The following is a 16,697-nucleotide window of genomic DNA, read 5'->3' as shown; positions in this document are numbered from 1 at the left end:
AGTGGAGCCGTAACATGACAGACGTCTCCGTCCTACGTGAAACCACGGTGCGTCCCACACCAAACGAGAAGACAGTGCCGGTAAAGAATAGTACAAATTTATTCTTTAAAATAGAAAACAATTCTCTTGACTCTTGCAATTGATACAAAGTTCCAACTTGGAGCTGATTAAACATAGTCACAAGTCTTCTCAACACTGTGCCAACCATCTTGTGCAAAATGCAGCTGGTCTTGAGTGAATCAAGGGGTGGGGTGGGGTGGCGACGACCCTAAAACCCTAAAGTTTCAATGGGGCACGAAGGATCTTCTCCACGGGAAAACAGCTCATTCCTCAGATCGTGACGACAGACTCGGCCGCTCCGCCCGAAACAGATCGCCGGTGGAGCTTTGTAATAAGTGCTTGCTCGGAACCTTCTGGTGATTATTGTGGAGGGCAACAACGCAGCAACCAGTCTCATTTTGGTGACGTTTCTGGCCTTTTAACCGAGGTAAAAAGCTTCATGGGCAAACGCGCCTCATAAAGAGTGGACCTTTTAAAAAGTGTCGCCCTGCTGGGCTGGAAAAGCCCTCCGTTCGCGTTTTGACTTGACTTTTCAACACAAAACGAGGACCGAAAGAATATTCGGCAAAATCCTCTCCTTTGGTCTTCTAACAAAAGAAAAAAAAGACGATTATACACAGCATACACACCAACAGCTGACAGGGGTCCAGCTTGTTAAACGCTACGTATTATGTACAAAAGAGTTGCAAAACAAAAAGGAGGCACAGAAGAAGAAAGGTTGACAGAGCAGTCGCAATAAAAAAAAAAAAAAGTGACGCAGCACTAAGGTCACAAGGGGCCCGATCCGAGTAGTTTGTGGAGAAGCCTCGTTCTGGTTTCTAACGAGAGGAGACAGGACCGAGAAGTTGATGGCAGAGAGAAAGAAAAAAAAAAAAAAAAAGGCATATGAGGAGTGTGTGATTGTCGGCCATTGGAAGACCAATCATCGGATTTTGGAAACAACGCAGCAGAAAAAAAGACAATATATATCTGCAATATAATCCAATATAGGCTGCGATCAAAGAGTTCAGCCAGAACACACCTTCTCCACATCATAGATCGAGTACGCCGCAGAGTCCTGAAATTTACCCTGAAATAGTGTGTGTGTGTGTGTGTGTGTGTGTTTACATAAGACATGTTCTCACACACAAATCCATCCATCTAGCACCGTCTCCGGAGGCGTCCATCTGGCAGACGGAAAGTGCGTCGGTCATGGAGACGCTTCCGTCTGCGCCACATGGGCCAATCAGAAGCCGGATCTTCAGGACGTCGGCCTCTTAAGGGAAGAAAAAAAAAAAAAAAAATAAAAAATGTAACTTGGAAAGTACAACAATTTGGTTTTAAACACTGTAACCGCCACACGGTCTCCTGAATGAATACTGTTGTGTTTGTTTACCTGTGAGTCATACAGGTTGGATTTACTGAATTTTAACACTTGTAGCCTCAAAACGATGTCCATCATCATTTGAATATTAAGCACAAAATCTTTGATCAAGTTGTTTGTTATGTCATATCCTTATATTATTTTCTTTAAATTCAAAGACTGATTTACAAAATAAGGCAATTCCAATCCATAAGGTCCGCATCTTTGGTTTAAGAATTAGGTATTTAATTTTTACTTTGCCGGTTCTTAATACATCCCACGTACACGTTTCGGAACAAATTCTACCACTGGTTTACAACCCCCCTCAAATGTGGATGGAAACATGATTGGAATCTTCAAAATCTACAATCTGCTAAAACTATTCGGATGTTGCACTCGCTGTAGACAGGAGAGGATAAAAACAGCAGGAGCCAAAACAAACTCCCGAAAAAAAAAAAAGCAAAATAAACGCAACACAGTGTGATCGTCACCTAAGAACTGTGATCGGGTGGAACTGGGAGCTCAGTCATTGGTACGTCTGTCTCCGTCACACCTCTACCTTCCACCACCACCACCAGCTGCTGCTGCTGCTGCTGCTGCTGCTGCTGCTGCTGCTGCATCTCCTCTTCCTCCTTCTCCTCTTCCTCCTTCTCCTCTTCCTCCTTCTCCTCTTCCTTCTCCTCTTCCTCCTTCTCCTCTTCCTCCTTCTCTTCCTCCTTCTCCTCTTCCTCCTCCTCTGTTCGTGTTCCGCTCTCAGGCGCTTCCACCTTCACGTCGTACTGGCAGGGCGGGAGCCCTGCCAGGTCGGGTTCGGGTTCGGGTTCTGGTTCTGGCTGGGACTCCACCGCCGTCTCCCAGTCTTCCTCCTCCTCCTCCTCCGCCGCTGCCGCCCCCTCCTCGTGCTCTCGGCGCCCCTGGGCCTGCAGCGGCGGCGCCGCCCCCTGCTGGAGGGAGCGTAGGCGGGCGGCGGCCTGGTCGATGGTGGCCGTGCTCAGCAGGTTGAAGTCGTGCATGCTCACCAGATGCAGCAGCAGGTTGCGGCAGAGCTTGCGCTCAACCACGTAAGCGCCAAACTGATCGACAAACAGCAGACACGCCTGGTTCATCTGGTTATCTGCGATGAAACTGGAGAGAGCGCTTTTATTATCATTTTTGACCTCCTTCACCTGTCTGTAGTCCACCTATGCAGAACAAGAGTATCCAGTCTTTTCAACAAACTTTGTAAATAACTCCCCCCCCCCCCCCAAATGGATGCAGTATACACAACTTCTATTTGAGGCTGTAGCACACTTTGTGGTGGTGACTGCTATGTAGGTGTGTGTGTGTGTGTGTGTGTGTGTGTGTGTGTGTGTGTGTGGTGGTGGTGGGGGGGTGTCAGGGAGCCCCGTACACACCCGTGCTTCATGACGTGAAGGTTCCAGAGCTTCATGATCTCCTTCTCGCCTTCATTGACATCCATAAACTCCTCGATTTGCTGCAGCGAGCGACAACAGAGCGGTGGCAGTGAGTTCACCAAAAACCTTCTAGAAACTACGGATAGGAAGTGGCTGGGTTTTTCGGATTCTATTAAGCCCAGAATGCATGTAGGGTCAAAAGGTACTGCTTAAAATACTTTGCACATAATACCCTACACAAAGTTTAATTAATTAAAAATAAAATAACTTATTTTCAGGGTTTTTATTTTTTGACCCCATGATACGAATTATAGGGTTAAAATAAAATGTTGTTACTGACTCAATATGTGCATTGATTCTCTTATATTTAAATGTTTCATTTCTTTAGACAGGCCCGCTAACGCACCATGGCAGTCTTCTCTTGCAGCCAGTCGGGATCTCTCTCGTCCTCGCTGTCCACCTCCATCTCCTGGGGGCGGAGCGGCAGGCAGGCGTCACTGTGGAAGTAGAGACGGTGGTGTCCGCTGATGGAGGTCCTGTGTTGCTGCTCCGCGTCCTCACACTGCAGGAATTCTGACAGGCTGGGGCTGGACCTCTTCGGCCTGGACGGAGATTTTATTTACTGGTCGCATACAGCATAAGAGTAAGGTGCAGTGAAATGATAAAAAAAAGGAAAAATTCTCAAGGCTAAAATAAAGTGGGAAGTATTTTTTTTTAATCTAAATGAGAAATATATATATATATATATATATATATATATATATATATATATATATATATATATATATATATATATAAATAAAGTACTTTTCAGTACACTAGCACAGAATGAGCAAATACAAAGGATCTCACAGTAACATGCTGCCACTTATCAACAGGAATGTAGCATATATAAAGACTTGGCACTAAAGGAAGTTTGCAGTTAGTATAATAATAATAATAATAATAATAATAAAAATTACAAAATTGATATTATTATTAATAACAACAATAATACTGCTAATAATATATAATAAAAGCATCAACTGCATATTTTCATTCCTCAGATTATTAAGCTAAACAAAAAGTGCAACCAATGTCTCCAGTAATAGACATAACTATATGGCTAAAAAGTGTAACACAAGCAGGTCTTATTTTGATGACTTATAGCACAAAATCTCTCCAAATTGTCCAGGTTCACAGAAGCAGTTTTGGGGCATGTCCGACCTGCAGACCAGGATGTGGGTAACAGTGGTTCTCTTCACCGGCCCGTTCCTGCTGAAGGCGAAGCCTGGCTGGTTGTGGACGTCCTGCGGGTTCCCGACATACGAGCCGTCGTAGGACTCGTTTATGGACACCTCGATCTTCGCTCCTTTAGGGTGGGGCTGGAGGAGGGGTGTGGTATTCCAAAACAGGAGGTATTGGTGAGGACACTTGGAATTCTGATATCTGTTTCCAAGTCCTAGTAAGTATTGACCAACACTAACTGCTGATATGGTCAATTTATTTAATGAAGGGTACAGGCTCAGAAGCTTAGTTTGGGGTGGTTAGCACATAATGACTGCCAAAAAAAGGCTGAAAACCACATTTGTTACGTCAATATTGGTATTTTAGTCCTTGCATCTTATATTTTTTTCTATCTTGTATTTTTGTCATTGTATATTTCAGTTATTATTATGTTATTTCAGTTCATTACAGTAAATATATATTACAGTATTTTTGCAGCAATTTGTGTAAATGCTGGTGTTGTATTGTTTTGGATATGTTAATGTCAAGGCTGGTTCCTGAACAGTGGAGTCCTCTTAAGATGCACTGCTCCTCCAAGTACCGTTATGAGTCTTTCACACATAGTTCCTGGTAAATTATTGGGATAACCGCAGGGTGCCCCAGCACCTGCCCTTGATGCCCCATGGACCCCAAGGTGTCCTTTTTCTTTCTTTTTATTTTTAAGAGTAAGTGGGCATCGAGGTAGCGGATTGTCTGGACAAGATATATTCACGAGGGCCTCGGCACACCTGCGATGTTGTACAAAATACATATTCGTAAAAACCCACTATTTGTGCTTTGCCGTTATTTGGATTTGGCTCCACCCCTACTTTCCGTTCTTGTCCCAGTAATGTTACTGCTTCCATTCACACTCTTCCATTGTCAGCCCGAAATTAATCTCAGTCGAGAGTGCGGAAATTTACAGACGACTTTTACGGAACATCGGCGCCAGCTATTTTTCCCCACATTACGCCAACAAGGAACATTGCCATTTGATTTACGCCTTTCAGTGCAAGTGGGAAAGGGGCTTTATATGCGCAGGCGACCAATCCAGTTTCCTGCTTGGGAATTAATAGTCTTCTAACCATCTACATAAAATACATGAATCCACATAATCTGATTGTGATCGGCATGTAGCCTTACAAGTCACATGCTTGTGTTCCTCACCACGTAGTTGAAGAGGAATCTGGAGTGGGAGAGCTTGAGGTGCTTGAGCAGGCTGTAGAGCTTCCTGCAGTTCAGCGTACACCAGGGACAGTGCAGGTCATCTCTAGCCTCCGTCTGCTGGCGGCTGTTGTTGTTGTACTGAAACTACAGGAACAGGAATTACGGTTATTATTACAATTAAAATGGTCATGTTAATGGAATGTGATTATGGTACGCAGTTTCTTTGTATATAATTACAGTATAGCAAGATGAAGATAGAAAGGTCAGGGTAGAAAGACAGATTAATTAGATTATGTCAATTGTAAAATTAAAGTAAATTAAACACCCATGTTGATATAACACTTTTCAGTCAGTCAGGGACTCACCTGATAAAAGATCCGTAGTTTCTGCCGCGGCTCCACCAAAATGTGTCTGTTCTGTACGTGGGAGCTGATTGGTTCTTTCAAAGCTGGAGCAGTGAGAACGGAAACAGCAACACACACACACACAGATAAGATGACATCATCATGATCAGGACAGACTGTGAATATTGTGATCCATTCCAATTACGTCACTTTCAATGGGACACGTTTCCTAGAAGCAGCCACTGACATGAGAGTTTTTGCCGAAGTACTTCAAATTCATAATAGGGATGGTCATTTCGTTTTTGTTTTTTTCCTGACCGATAGCCGACCCTCGTTAACCGATCATTAACCGTTATTAGACAAGATTAAAACATTAGGATACCAAAAAAAAAAACAATCATGTTATTTTAATTGGACTTCACAAATTCAAATTAGAAATAAGTGGAAACGTAAATATATTTTTACACATGAACACGGCTCTCCGTGTTGTGCTCCCATCAGAGAGCCGTGGAGCCGTTGCGTGATTGGAGCCGTTTTTAAAACAACTGAAAACAGTGGGTACTTTGCTGTTTTATTTGGAGGAATTGGTTCCTCCGTGCTCCCTATTTGCAGCGAGGACGTGTCACCCCCCATGATTTGTATTTAATAAATAGATTGTATGCATTTTTATTTTACCATGCAACAAACCTTTTTTTTTTTTTTTTTTATACATTTTTTTAAATAATATACTTTAACTGTTTTAACTGATAGTATTTGTCACTCAAAATTCTTATTGTCGGTTAAAGGTTAATTATTAACATCCATAATTCATACATCAGTTCAAAATTTTTATATATATATATATATATATATATATATATATATATATATATATATATACACACACACACACACACACACACACACACACACACACACACACACACACACACACACACACACACACACACACACACACACACACACACACACACACACACACACACACACACACACACACACACATTTTCAACTAATTATACGAATTTGAATGAAACTTGATGAATACATATTATTTAGGGTGAATATATACACAATGAAATCTTGGTGCAAGTTGTTTTTTAACAAAAAGGCGATTCCCTATTATATTTAAGGACTAAATGACACTTTTCACGAAATTATGAAAAATATTTGACATCATGCCTACACTACGCTAGTATCGGAGCAGATTTACAGGTCAAGAACATGAGCAACATGTCATCGCATCCCTGATCAACACACTTTAAATGCAGCATCACAAGCAGCAGGGTCACCTGGAGTGTGAGCGGTCCGGGCCAGGCTGGATCTGGAGCTCTGGTTTGCAGCAGCGGGGGAGCTGGTGTCAGAGTTTCGGGTGGCGAGTGGTTTGGCCACAGTGGCGGTGGAGCGGTCCGAGGAGTCTGCCGTCCAACGCAGGGTGAACTGTAGCGTGGGACCCTGGGAGAAACTCTCAAAGGGGGGCAGGAGCTACAGAGTTTGTGGGGGGGGGGGGGTTGATAATACACATCTACCTTTTGAATAAGTGCCATTTGCAGAATTGAACGTTGAAACATAATATTGGGTTGACAGTTAATTTGCCTCTACTCAAATTATGGAAATGCACTTATTCACATTGTAATTATTTCAACGTTTTCTTCCCCTAAATTTGAATGTAAATATAATTGTGAAATCTGCCAATTTTACATAATGGTCACAGTCAGTGCAAACAATTATGATCAGGCTTTTATGTAATAGTCGTGACAGCTCAGTATGAGGGCTGAACGATTTGGGAAAAGAATCAAATTGAGATTTCTTTTTCATCATCGGTACCGTCGGAAATGGAGACGGGTGCGCAAAATGTGCCCTCATTGCGCTGTCTTTGCCTCTCCCCCCTGGGGAGGCAGTACAGACATGCATCTATTAGGGATGCTCCCGGCTTAAGATTTTCCTAGTCGACTATTAGTCGCCAGTTCAAGCCATTAGTCGACTAATCTTTGCACGTTTATGATATTAATTAAATCATTTTAATAAATATTTTTGGGCCATCAGAGAATGGTTTGAGGGCTGAGAAAGAATGTTATAACTAACATTGTTAACACTGTGCTACATTACAGAACCGAATAGCCAGCCTTTAAAAGATGAATTAAATTTACAAGCGCTGCACGCATGAAGCACTGCTGGTTCAGCTAAACATTACATTGGTTAAACATATAAGGCCTTATTATTATTTTATTAATGTACATATTTAAATGACATAGAAATCAATTGCATGAAGATGTGGCGCACGGAGATCCGTGCGCCAATAATCCTGAATATGTCGGAACAACCAGCAAGGAGACTGAACATTTTGTTCATTTATCAGTTACACCAACACAATATAACTTATAAATAGCCTTTAAAATATACATTTAATTCACAAGCGCTGCGGGGTGCGCATGCATGAAGCAAGCCGCCTGTTAATTACCGGCAAAAGCCGTTCATTAAAAGCTGTAATTACTCTTCTAAATGTGTCAGGAAAAACCAGCAAGGAGACTGAACATTTATTTTCGTTCAAATTTGTTTCAAATCAAAAGCCCTCTAGCGTTTCATACACTGGTCCAGCATAAAGGTTTTAAGATTCATTTTGACAAGGCGCATTTCCCGAATGGAGGTTTTTCTTTTTCCTGCTACCAACCGACAATGAAAAACTTGGTCGACTAAGACTCTTCTTGTCGACTGACCTTTGCTCATCTCAATCCAGTGCTCAATATACTTTATCAGGAAATCTTGAAAGTACAGGAAATAATGCCTGACACACATCGGGATATCAAGCTCCGTAAGATGGGACCGAATGAACTTCGACCGCACCCTGCTAGAAGACATTTTCATTGCATGGTTTCCACTTTTCGCTCTGCCTAGCGATCAATTTGGTCTCAAAGCGAACATGGCGAAAATGTCAGTGTGATATCTGCAGGTTTAACTAGGTTGAGGTGGTTCAGACCTTTCCATCCAGGATGGTCTCCCAAGTGGCTCTCTTCCTGCTGACTGGACACTCCTCCATCTGCTGCATGGACACTTCATACTCTCCATCCAGCAGCTGCAGGCGCCTTCACCCAAGACCACACCCACACGGTCACCACGAGTCTACAGCCTCAGGTATACTTCTCTCTCTCTACACCTCTGTGAGAGGGCTTTTCTTAACACTAAAAACACCACTTTACATATACTACCAATGTCAGAGTTGAGTAGATCACTGAATAATTTTGTTGACATTCAAAAGTAAGGGGATAATTTTTAATATATACAGTACGTATTTGCACTTTCCAGATGGTTGTCTCCAAGTTTCTAAGACAAATGTTTATGACAATGTTTACATTTACAACAAATGTTTTGATAGCCCCGGCTTTATTACACTCCCTCTCAGTTAAACACACTGAACAAAGTGAACATCTTCTCATGTTAAAATCCCATTTGAGTGAAACTGGATTTTACCTGTTCTTATCAAAGACTGTCATCTGAGCCACAAACGTGGTTTCTCCGTCTTCTCTTAGTGAAGAGCTCCACCTCTTCCTGTTCTCCAATTCGGCTGCACCATCCGAAATGCAAACACAGAGAGACGCGCGCGCGCGCACGCGCACACACACACACACACACACACACACACACACACACACACACACACACACACACACACACACACACACACACACACACACACACACACACACACACACACACACACACACACACACAGTGCTGAACAAACATCTCAAGTTGATCACGATACAACAACTCCATACACAGTATGGTTGAACTGAGGACGCCCTGCTCCCCCACCTCTATTTAGATGCACCTCTCCGTTAGTCAGTCCATTGAGCTGAGCGCGGGGGGGCGCGGGGCTGGAGCCCGACCCCCTGCCGGGCCTGGACACCCTGAAGAGCAGCGAGTAGGACTTGACCATGTGGGAGCTGCTGGGCTCAAACTCTGTGCTGGGCACCAGCAGCGAGGGCAGCGAGCCCGGTTTGGCCTGAGCGCCCGCAGAGCTGCTGGCCGGGTTCAGAGGAACCTGCTTCTTCCCCGTGGGAACCTGCTTCACCGGGCAGCTAACGTCCTGGAGGCGTTCAGTCACATGGAAATGCACCATTATAGGGCTGTATGAAATTGTTGATACTCAAATATCAAAATATCTTTTGATACTTTTGTGATGACTATTGGTGCTTTTATTATACATTTACACACTATAAATATTTGGGTAGCAATTATTGGTAGTGTGGATATTATGACCAAGGGGGTAGAGACCTTAGTTAGAAGAGCTCAAAGGGTCTATGACGTTCAGAAAGTGCATTATTTTACTGAAATGCAGCCTTTAAGAGAACATTTAACTATATTGCAATATTACAATGACGTAGCTTGATACACAAATGCATGCAGACAACCATGCACATGTATCCTACCTTCCTCTTCTTGTGGCAGACTTTAACCAGAAGTACTTCCAGAGATACTGATTTCTGTTCGTTCTCACAGTCTTGGGGTGGCTGACCTTAAAAACAAGGAAAAAACAGGTAATGAGTCTGACCTGTGAGGTCACGTATGACATTAAATAGTAAACCTAAATCGCAGGGGGCATATAAATCAACAACTTACCATCTTTATGAAAGAACCCAGTGAAGGTCAGCTGGAGAGAGGCCAAGCTGTGGAAACAAGAGGCATACAGGCTTGTAGCAGCTTTCCACCAGTGAGACACACAACTCAGTTCATGTGTCCTTTTACAGGGAACATTAGGATGACAGTGTTTCCCTGTAATTACAAATTCATTGGCTTAGTCTACCACCAGGCCAATGACAACCCCCCCCCCACCACCCCAAAAAAATACTGTACTTTGAGAAGAATACATGTTCATGCAACTCCTTTAGAGTAAGAATGGCTAATAACTAAAGCCCAACGATACTTTGTGAACACCATTTCCCCAACCCCGCTGAAAGGTACAGTACAGGTAAACTGTGTTGTTGTTTTCAGCTTTAATTTGAAGGTTTTTTTTAAGCAAGATGATCTTAAGCATGTTCTGTTTGAAATGATGTGAAAATATCGAATCATATGCCCTGTCATAGACAGTTACAGAACAAAAGTAAAACAGGCTGTAATATAAATATCATGCAATAGCACCCACTCCTACTTGCGAGCTGTGATGTGTAATGATCATCTCGGCTTATTGAAGAAGAACAAAAAATAAATAAATAAATAACTAAATAAATAAATAAATAAATAAATATATACATAAATTTGACACGGGAAGGGAGCCAGGCAAAAAAGTGTCCTAAATACTTTTTACGACGGAACCCCCTGTCGACAGCACGGCATGCCCACCCGCTAACAGAAGACTTCCAGGGGAACCGCTGGAGCAGGTAGAGAAAATGTAAGATTGAGATGTTGCCGCTCACCTGGGTGTCTCCTGCTCTCCCCTCATCTTTTCTACTTTGAAGAGCAGATTGTCCACATTGGAGCTCATCCTGGAGATACAGACACACCGCCAGGTCAAATTCAGTTCCACAGTGAGCAATATCAAGTTGATGTAACAGATGGAGGCCTAACTGGTTGGGTTTTCCTCAGGCCAACTAATCTCTTGGGATGACCCAATTGGATAAATCAAATATATGATAGCTGCCCGTTCACTCAATCCTGACTCTGATGTTGTTGCATTTCTGCGCTGCTGTTAGAAAATAATGTTAACCTTGGCTGTTATGTTGTGCTGCTGTGGGAGTGCGTGTTAAGACAAACTAAACTGAACACAGCTGGCTGAATATCCAATTTGGCTTTGCAGTGTAACCCTCCCCCCCTAGATGTAGACCAAGATACCAGACCAAGACCGTTAGAGACCCTGATCAGACCTAATGAGCTCTGTGCTTTATGGGTTGCCTGGTTCCTATTATACGTTAAGGAATATGCTCTCTTTTTTGGTTTGTATAGAGCCGGTTATAGTTTAAATCAAATTCTGAAACCTTGACTTCAAAGCCGGTTCCTGCTACAGGTGGACTTTGTACTTTCTCTGTTGGGGAACTCATGTACTCAGAGCGGGCCGAACACTTTAAACATGCACTCACTACAGTGAATAAAGAACCAGGCTAAAAGTAATACACCACTGACACCAACATGTCACATTTAAAGCCTGACTGGATCTATATAGAAGTTATATGGGATGAAGAGAGTGCTTTAATAAGTATAAAATAAAACACATAAACCACTCCCGAGTACTGGCCCAGAGAGGACTGACTGCTGCATACTAGATATAAAGTAGTGATTAAAGATGGTCAGTCATAAAATGCCTGTACACATCTCAGCTGCTTTGCTTATACATTACATTTAGGTGTCAAAGCTCTAAAAATGGGACTTCATACTATTATACCGATAGTTTGGAATGGTCATTGGACTTGTTTTAAAAAATGTTGCTGCTATGCTGCTATTTAACAACTTTTAATAGCAGCAAATTTCAATTTCATCTTAATGTCTTCAGAAGATAGCATTGTTTCAAAACATAACATTACATTGAATCAAATTACAGCACAAACATTTTCAATAAGTGTCCTGAACAAAGGATATTATATGAGTGCACAATTCAGGGCTTATTCATATAAATAAATCATAAATAAAATACTATATTATCCAGCTACATTCCCATCCACATGTGCTCATGAGGATTAACTGCCCTACAAATAGCTGCAATCAACAATTGTCTTTTTTGTTCTTATTTGGGGTCAGGCAATTACGCAATACTTTTGACCTCTGTATTGGTGTGTGTGTGTGTGTGTATATCACATGGGTGCCCATGAGCCTGTCGCAGGTTCACCTGTTGTCCTTCCTTGGACCACTTTTGGTAGGTACTAAACACTGCATATTGGGAACACCCCACAAGACCTGCCGTTTTGGAGATCATATTCTTACGCTTGGCCATTATTCCGACTTCCAACACATCAACTTCAAGAACTGACTGTTCACTTGCTGCCTTATATATCCCACCCCTTGACAGGTGCCATCGAATGAGAAGATAAATGTTATGCAGTCTACCTGTCAGTGCTCTTAATGTTGTGGCTGATCCACACACACACACACACACACACACACACACGCGCACACACACGCACACGCGCGCCCCATCGTGCTGCCAAAACAGCCGGGACCTGTGGAGGCATGGACTCAGCCTTGTCGTTCCAGCACATCCCACAGATGCTCTATCGGATCAGACCTTAACCCACGGCCATCTACATTATGTAGATGAAAACGTGACTAATCAGATCAGGCCACCTTCTTCTATTGCTCCATCGTCCAGTCCTGACGCTCACGTGCCTATTGTAGGCGCTCTCGGCGGTGGACATGGGTCAGCATGGACACTCTGACTGGTCTATGGCTACGAAGCCCCATACGCAGCAAGCTGTGATGTACTGTGTGTTCTGACACCTTTCTATCATAACCTGCATTAACTTTTTCAGCAATTTGTGCTACAGTAGTTCTTCTGTGGGATCGGACATGATAGGCTAGAGCGTCGCTCCCACACACGCCAATGAGTCTATGGGCGCCCATGTGCCAGTTCACCGGTTGTTTTGGAGATGCTCTGACCCAGGCGTCTAGCCACCACAATATCCTTACGCTTGCCCATTTTTTCTGCTTCAAACACATTAACATGAACTGACAAGAACTGACTGTTCACTTGCTGCCGAATATATCCCACCCCTTGAAGGATGCCTATGTTACTAACTTCACCTGTCAATGGTTTTAATGTTATGGCTGATCGGGGTGTGTGTTGTATCTATCCATCTATCTATCCATCTACACACACACCGACACACACAAACTAATTCAGTTTCAAATGAATAGTCATTGTTTAAACAGGATACAGACGTCTTGTCACCACCAGTGTGGGCCCCATGTTAATTTCTCACCAATGCATTACACCATAGTCAACACACACGGCCTATCTAAAGATTTCTGTGGCACAGTATGCAAAACAGCAAAACTGACGCCTCCTATCCCAGTCTTAACGGATTCAGCAGAGCCTGCCAAAAGGCAGGCTCAGGCAGTTATCCTCCACCTTAGATATCAGGCAATTAGTTTTTTTTAACCCCAAAAATACATAAGAGGAATTTATTGTTCCACTACAGTCATTGAAAAGGACTTGGCGGGTAGCCCTGAATCACTCGAAAACCCATACACAGTTTATCTAAAATCAACAGAAGATTTTTTTTTTCCCCTGTTACGTTTTAGTTTGTTTCAGAAACAATGAGGAAGTCTCCAATTTTCCCCAAGGCACAGAAGACCATCCCAGGCTAAAGAGTTGGTGAGATATCCTAACACAATCTACTTCAACAACATGAACACAACACATAAATCAAAACAAAACAAATGGACTGGATAGAGGGTAGAAAACAGATGTGATCAAAGTCAGTGGTCCCACTGAGCTTTTTTACCTTTTTGCATTATTCCTTGAGTTTCGGTGGGACATGTAGGTCAGTGTCCTGTGCAAGAAGATAGGCTGTGGGGGGGGGGAGAGGCATAAAAACATGTAAAAGTAGAAAGAGGACCCACTGTTCAGTGGGTCCTCTTGTATTTGAAAGCCATGTCTCCATGTTTCTATTTTTGAAAGGACAACACTCACAGCTATTAGGTTCCTGGTGCGGAGAAACCTGTAGATTTGGGTCGGTTCTGCAGAGGGACACCCAGGGGGCATAATCAATGTATTTCTAGTTATTATATGGCAACTGCCACTGTGAATTTTGGAACTTGTTTGCATTTTAAAAGGACAGTGACATTGACTGTGTATTTAACCATGACTTTTGTAATCTATCAAACGCACAAGAATGTGACCTCAAAGATATTTGCTTCCTACGGGATCCTTTTGCAGTTGCACGCTCAAGATTTTCTTTCAAGGATATACACGTTTAACTGCATATAAACTGGACTTGATAAATACATTCTGGTCTCTGACAACAAAGGGAGCTATGCATCAAGACATTCATCTATACTGACATACATTCATCATTCCTCACATAAAACTATGTTCCATATTTAAGAGGGAGTAGCACGTGACTAAAATCTTCCAGATGATTGAAGTTGTCAATATTCATACATGTCTCAAGTTATTGACAAAATATTTATCAGGCACATTGTGTGTGCAACCTCGCATTTAGTTGAATAAGCCTTTAGAGGTCTATGAATTCTGAAAATTACACATCTTGGTATACTTGGGTATCTATTTAACTTAAAGTAGCAATCTATACCGTCTGGATCCATAATCCACCCATTTTCAGATTTCCAACAGATCCCGCATCTTTTTTCCCCTCCTACTTTCCGGGTTTGTCATGGTCTCCTCTCTAAGGTGGTCGATCATTATCTCTTCTCGAAATATTCATCTTCTAATGAGTTTTGATATATATTTTTGTCATTTGAGGCGGTGGTGATATTTTGCACCATCCACCGGTGCACTTCTGTTATTCGAATGTCCATCCATATCGATAGTTTACTGACCGCAACTAATTAATCCAATTGACCACTGCTGCCTTCCACCTCTTGCGCATGCCAAAGGCGGACCCCGCCACCAACAACGCAAAGCAGCAGACAGCGAGGAGCACATGCACAACGCAAATACATAGAATGGCTGTGCCCTCTTTAAAAAAGTATTAGATGAGGGTTTTGGTTTTGTTTAGCACGATAATCTCACAGATCACCACTTTACGGACAACTCACTCTCGAAGGCCTGCAAGAAGAGCTCATGGTCGGCTTGGATCAGCTCCATGTCGGGCTTCTTGTTGGTTGAAGCCGCCTGGTACATCCCAGAACCCGAACCCACTGGACCCGGACCAACGTGTGTCCCGTTGGAGGTCCCGTGTTTATGGGGAGCCATTTTCCCAAACCGAGAGCTATTCGCGGTCCCTCGGCCGACTTTCCGTGCAGTTTAAATAAATATCTGAGCAGAAGAGGCTGAGCGGACTGGAAATGCGCGAAAGGAGCGAAACCCCCAGAAGCCACCGCGGCTAACACTTCCTTAGCTAGCTAGCGACTGCGTGCTAGCCGGCGTTTTTCAGCACCGACCGAACGCCGAGAGCCAAAAACAACATCGCGGATTCGGTTCAGGTCTGGCGAGTGTCCGTGAAGCACGCCGGGGTCTGGCATCTCTGTCTTTCAGAAACGTACAAAGAGCGGGGTCGCCATCGTCTCCTGCCGATGAGTAACTGGCTCCGGGAGGTTCCTCTTCGGTTAGGCTTGAATGAGCCCGCCTTCAAACGCGTTCAGCCAATCAGAGCGCTTGTTTGGGTAAACGGGCGTTGTCATTGGTTGGACGTTCGCCGAGTTCAGTCGTCACTGTCAGTCAGCGGATGTGAAGGGTGGGGGTTCACTATTTACGTGATCAACTTTTTTAACACTTCACCTAAAGTTCTGGCGGTACCTTCGGAGCTGTTTTATTTATATTTTGTAAATCCTCACACTTTACCATGCGCTGCTTCCCCCTACAAAGTGTTGTTTGTATATTTAGTCGTTGGCAGGGGTTTCCGACCTGGGGTGCCAGACCCCCAAATGGTGTCGCTCGAGATCACATGGGGGTCGCTTTGACGCATAACTTTCCTAACAGTCGAAAACTGGTGCAGGAAGTTCTTTCGAATAATACCTTTGAACAAAGTTCGTGACAACGTGTTGATCGCAGCACCGCGTAGCAAGGCTGTTGTGTGCCAGTTCAACCAATAAAAGCATTTTGGAAGGGTTGTGTTGGTGAATATAATTGCAATCAAAGCTGCAATCAAAGCTGCAAGCAGCGATGACCGGGTCCTCGACGTGCAAGTCGGTGGTGAAGCCGATTCCGATAAATCGCCGAGGAGGAGCTTGTGAAATTACGGAGCATGAAAATGACCAAAAAGTGACAAAAAGGTCATGTAAACAGGGCCTTTTTTTTTTTTTTTTCGAACATCAAACGCAACGCTTTGGCACGCCTCCACACCGTGTTGTGAAAAATTCAATCTTTTCGTAACTTTAAATCGTGATGGTGTCTTGTAGACGCTCGCCGAGTTTGAAGTTGATCCGATAAATCGCCTAGGAGGAGTTTGCGAAAGTACAAAGCACAAAAATGACCAAAAAGTGACTCAAATGGCAGCTTTAATTAAATATGGCCGACTTCCTGTTGGGTTGAGG

The 16,697-nt window shown here is 43.2% G+C and overlaps 1 protein-coding gene across 1 annotated transcript; it reads right to left on the bottom strand.

Annotated features, from left to right (window-relative positions):
* Positions 1-99: 99 nt before the first annotated feature.
* On the bottom strand, positions 100-15,519 carry LOC307236430 (polycomb protein suz12-B-like). The gene is made up of 17 exons (XM_080008850.1): positions 15,261-15,519; positions 14,173-14,219; positions 13,985-14,049; positions 10,967-11,035; positions 10,173-10,219; positions 9,983-10,068; positions 9,366-9,639; positions 9,021-9,114; positions 8,530-8,635; positions 6,845-7,037; positions 5,574-5,656; positions 5,209-5,352; positions 4,003-4,160; positions 3,203-3,398; positions 2,797-2,876; positions 1,894-2,527; positions 100-1,315 (listed from the first exon to the last, which is right to left on the bottom strand). The coding sequence occupies exons 1-16, from the start codon at positions 15,415-15,417 to the stop codon at positions 1,894-1,896; spliced, it is 2,433 nt and encodes an 810-aa protein (XP_079864976.1). The 5' UTR covers positions 15,418-15,519; the 3' UTR covers positions 100-1,315.
* Between the last annotated feature and the right edge of the window lie 1,178 nt (positions 15,520-16,697).

The sequence above is a fragment of the Zeus faber genome (assembly GCF_960531495.2).
Source record: "Zeus faber genome assembly, chromosome: 11".
NCBI classification, from domain to species: domain Eukaryota; kingdom Metazoa; phylum Chordata; class Actinopteri; order Zeiformes; family Zeidae; genus Zeus; species Zeus faber.
Note: the sequence above shows the minus strand (reverse complement) of the source record. Positions and strands in the feature narration are given on the sequence as shown.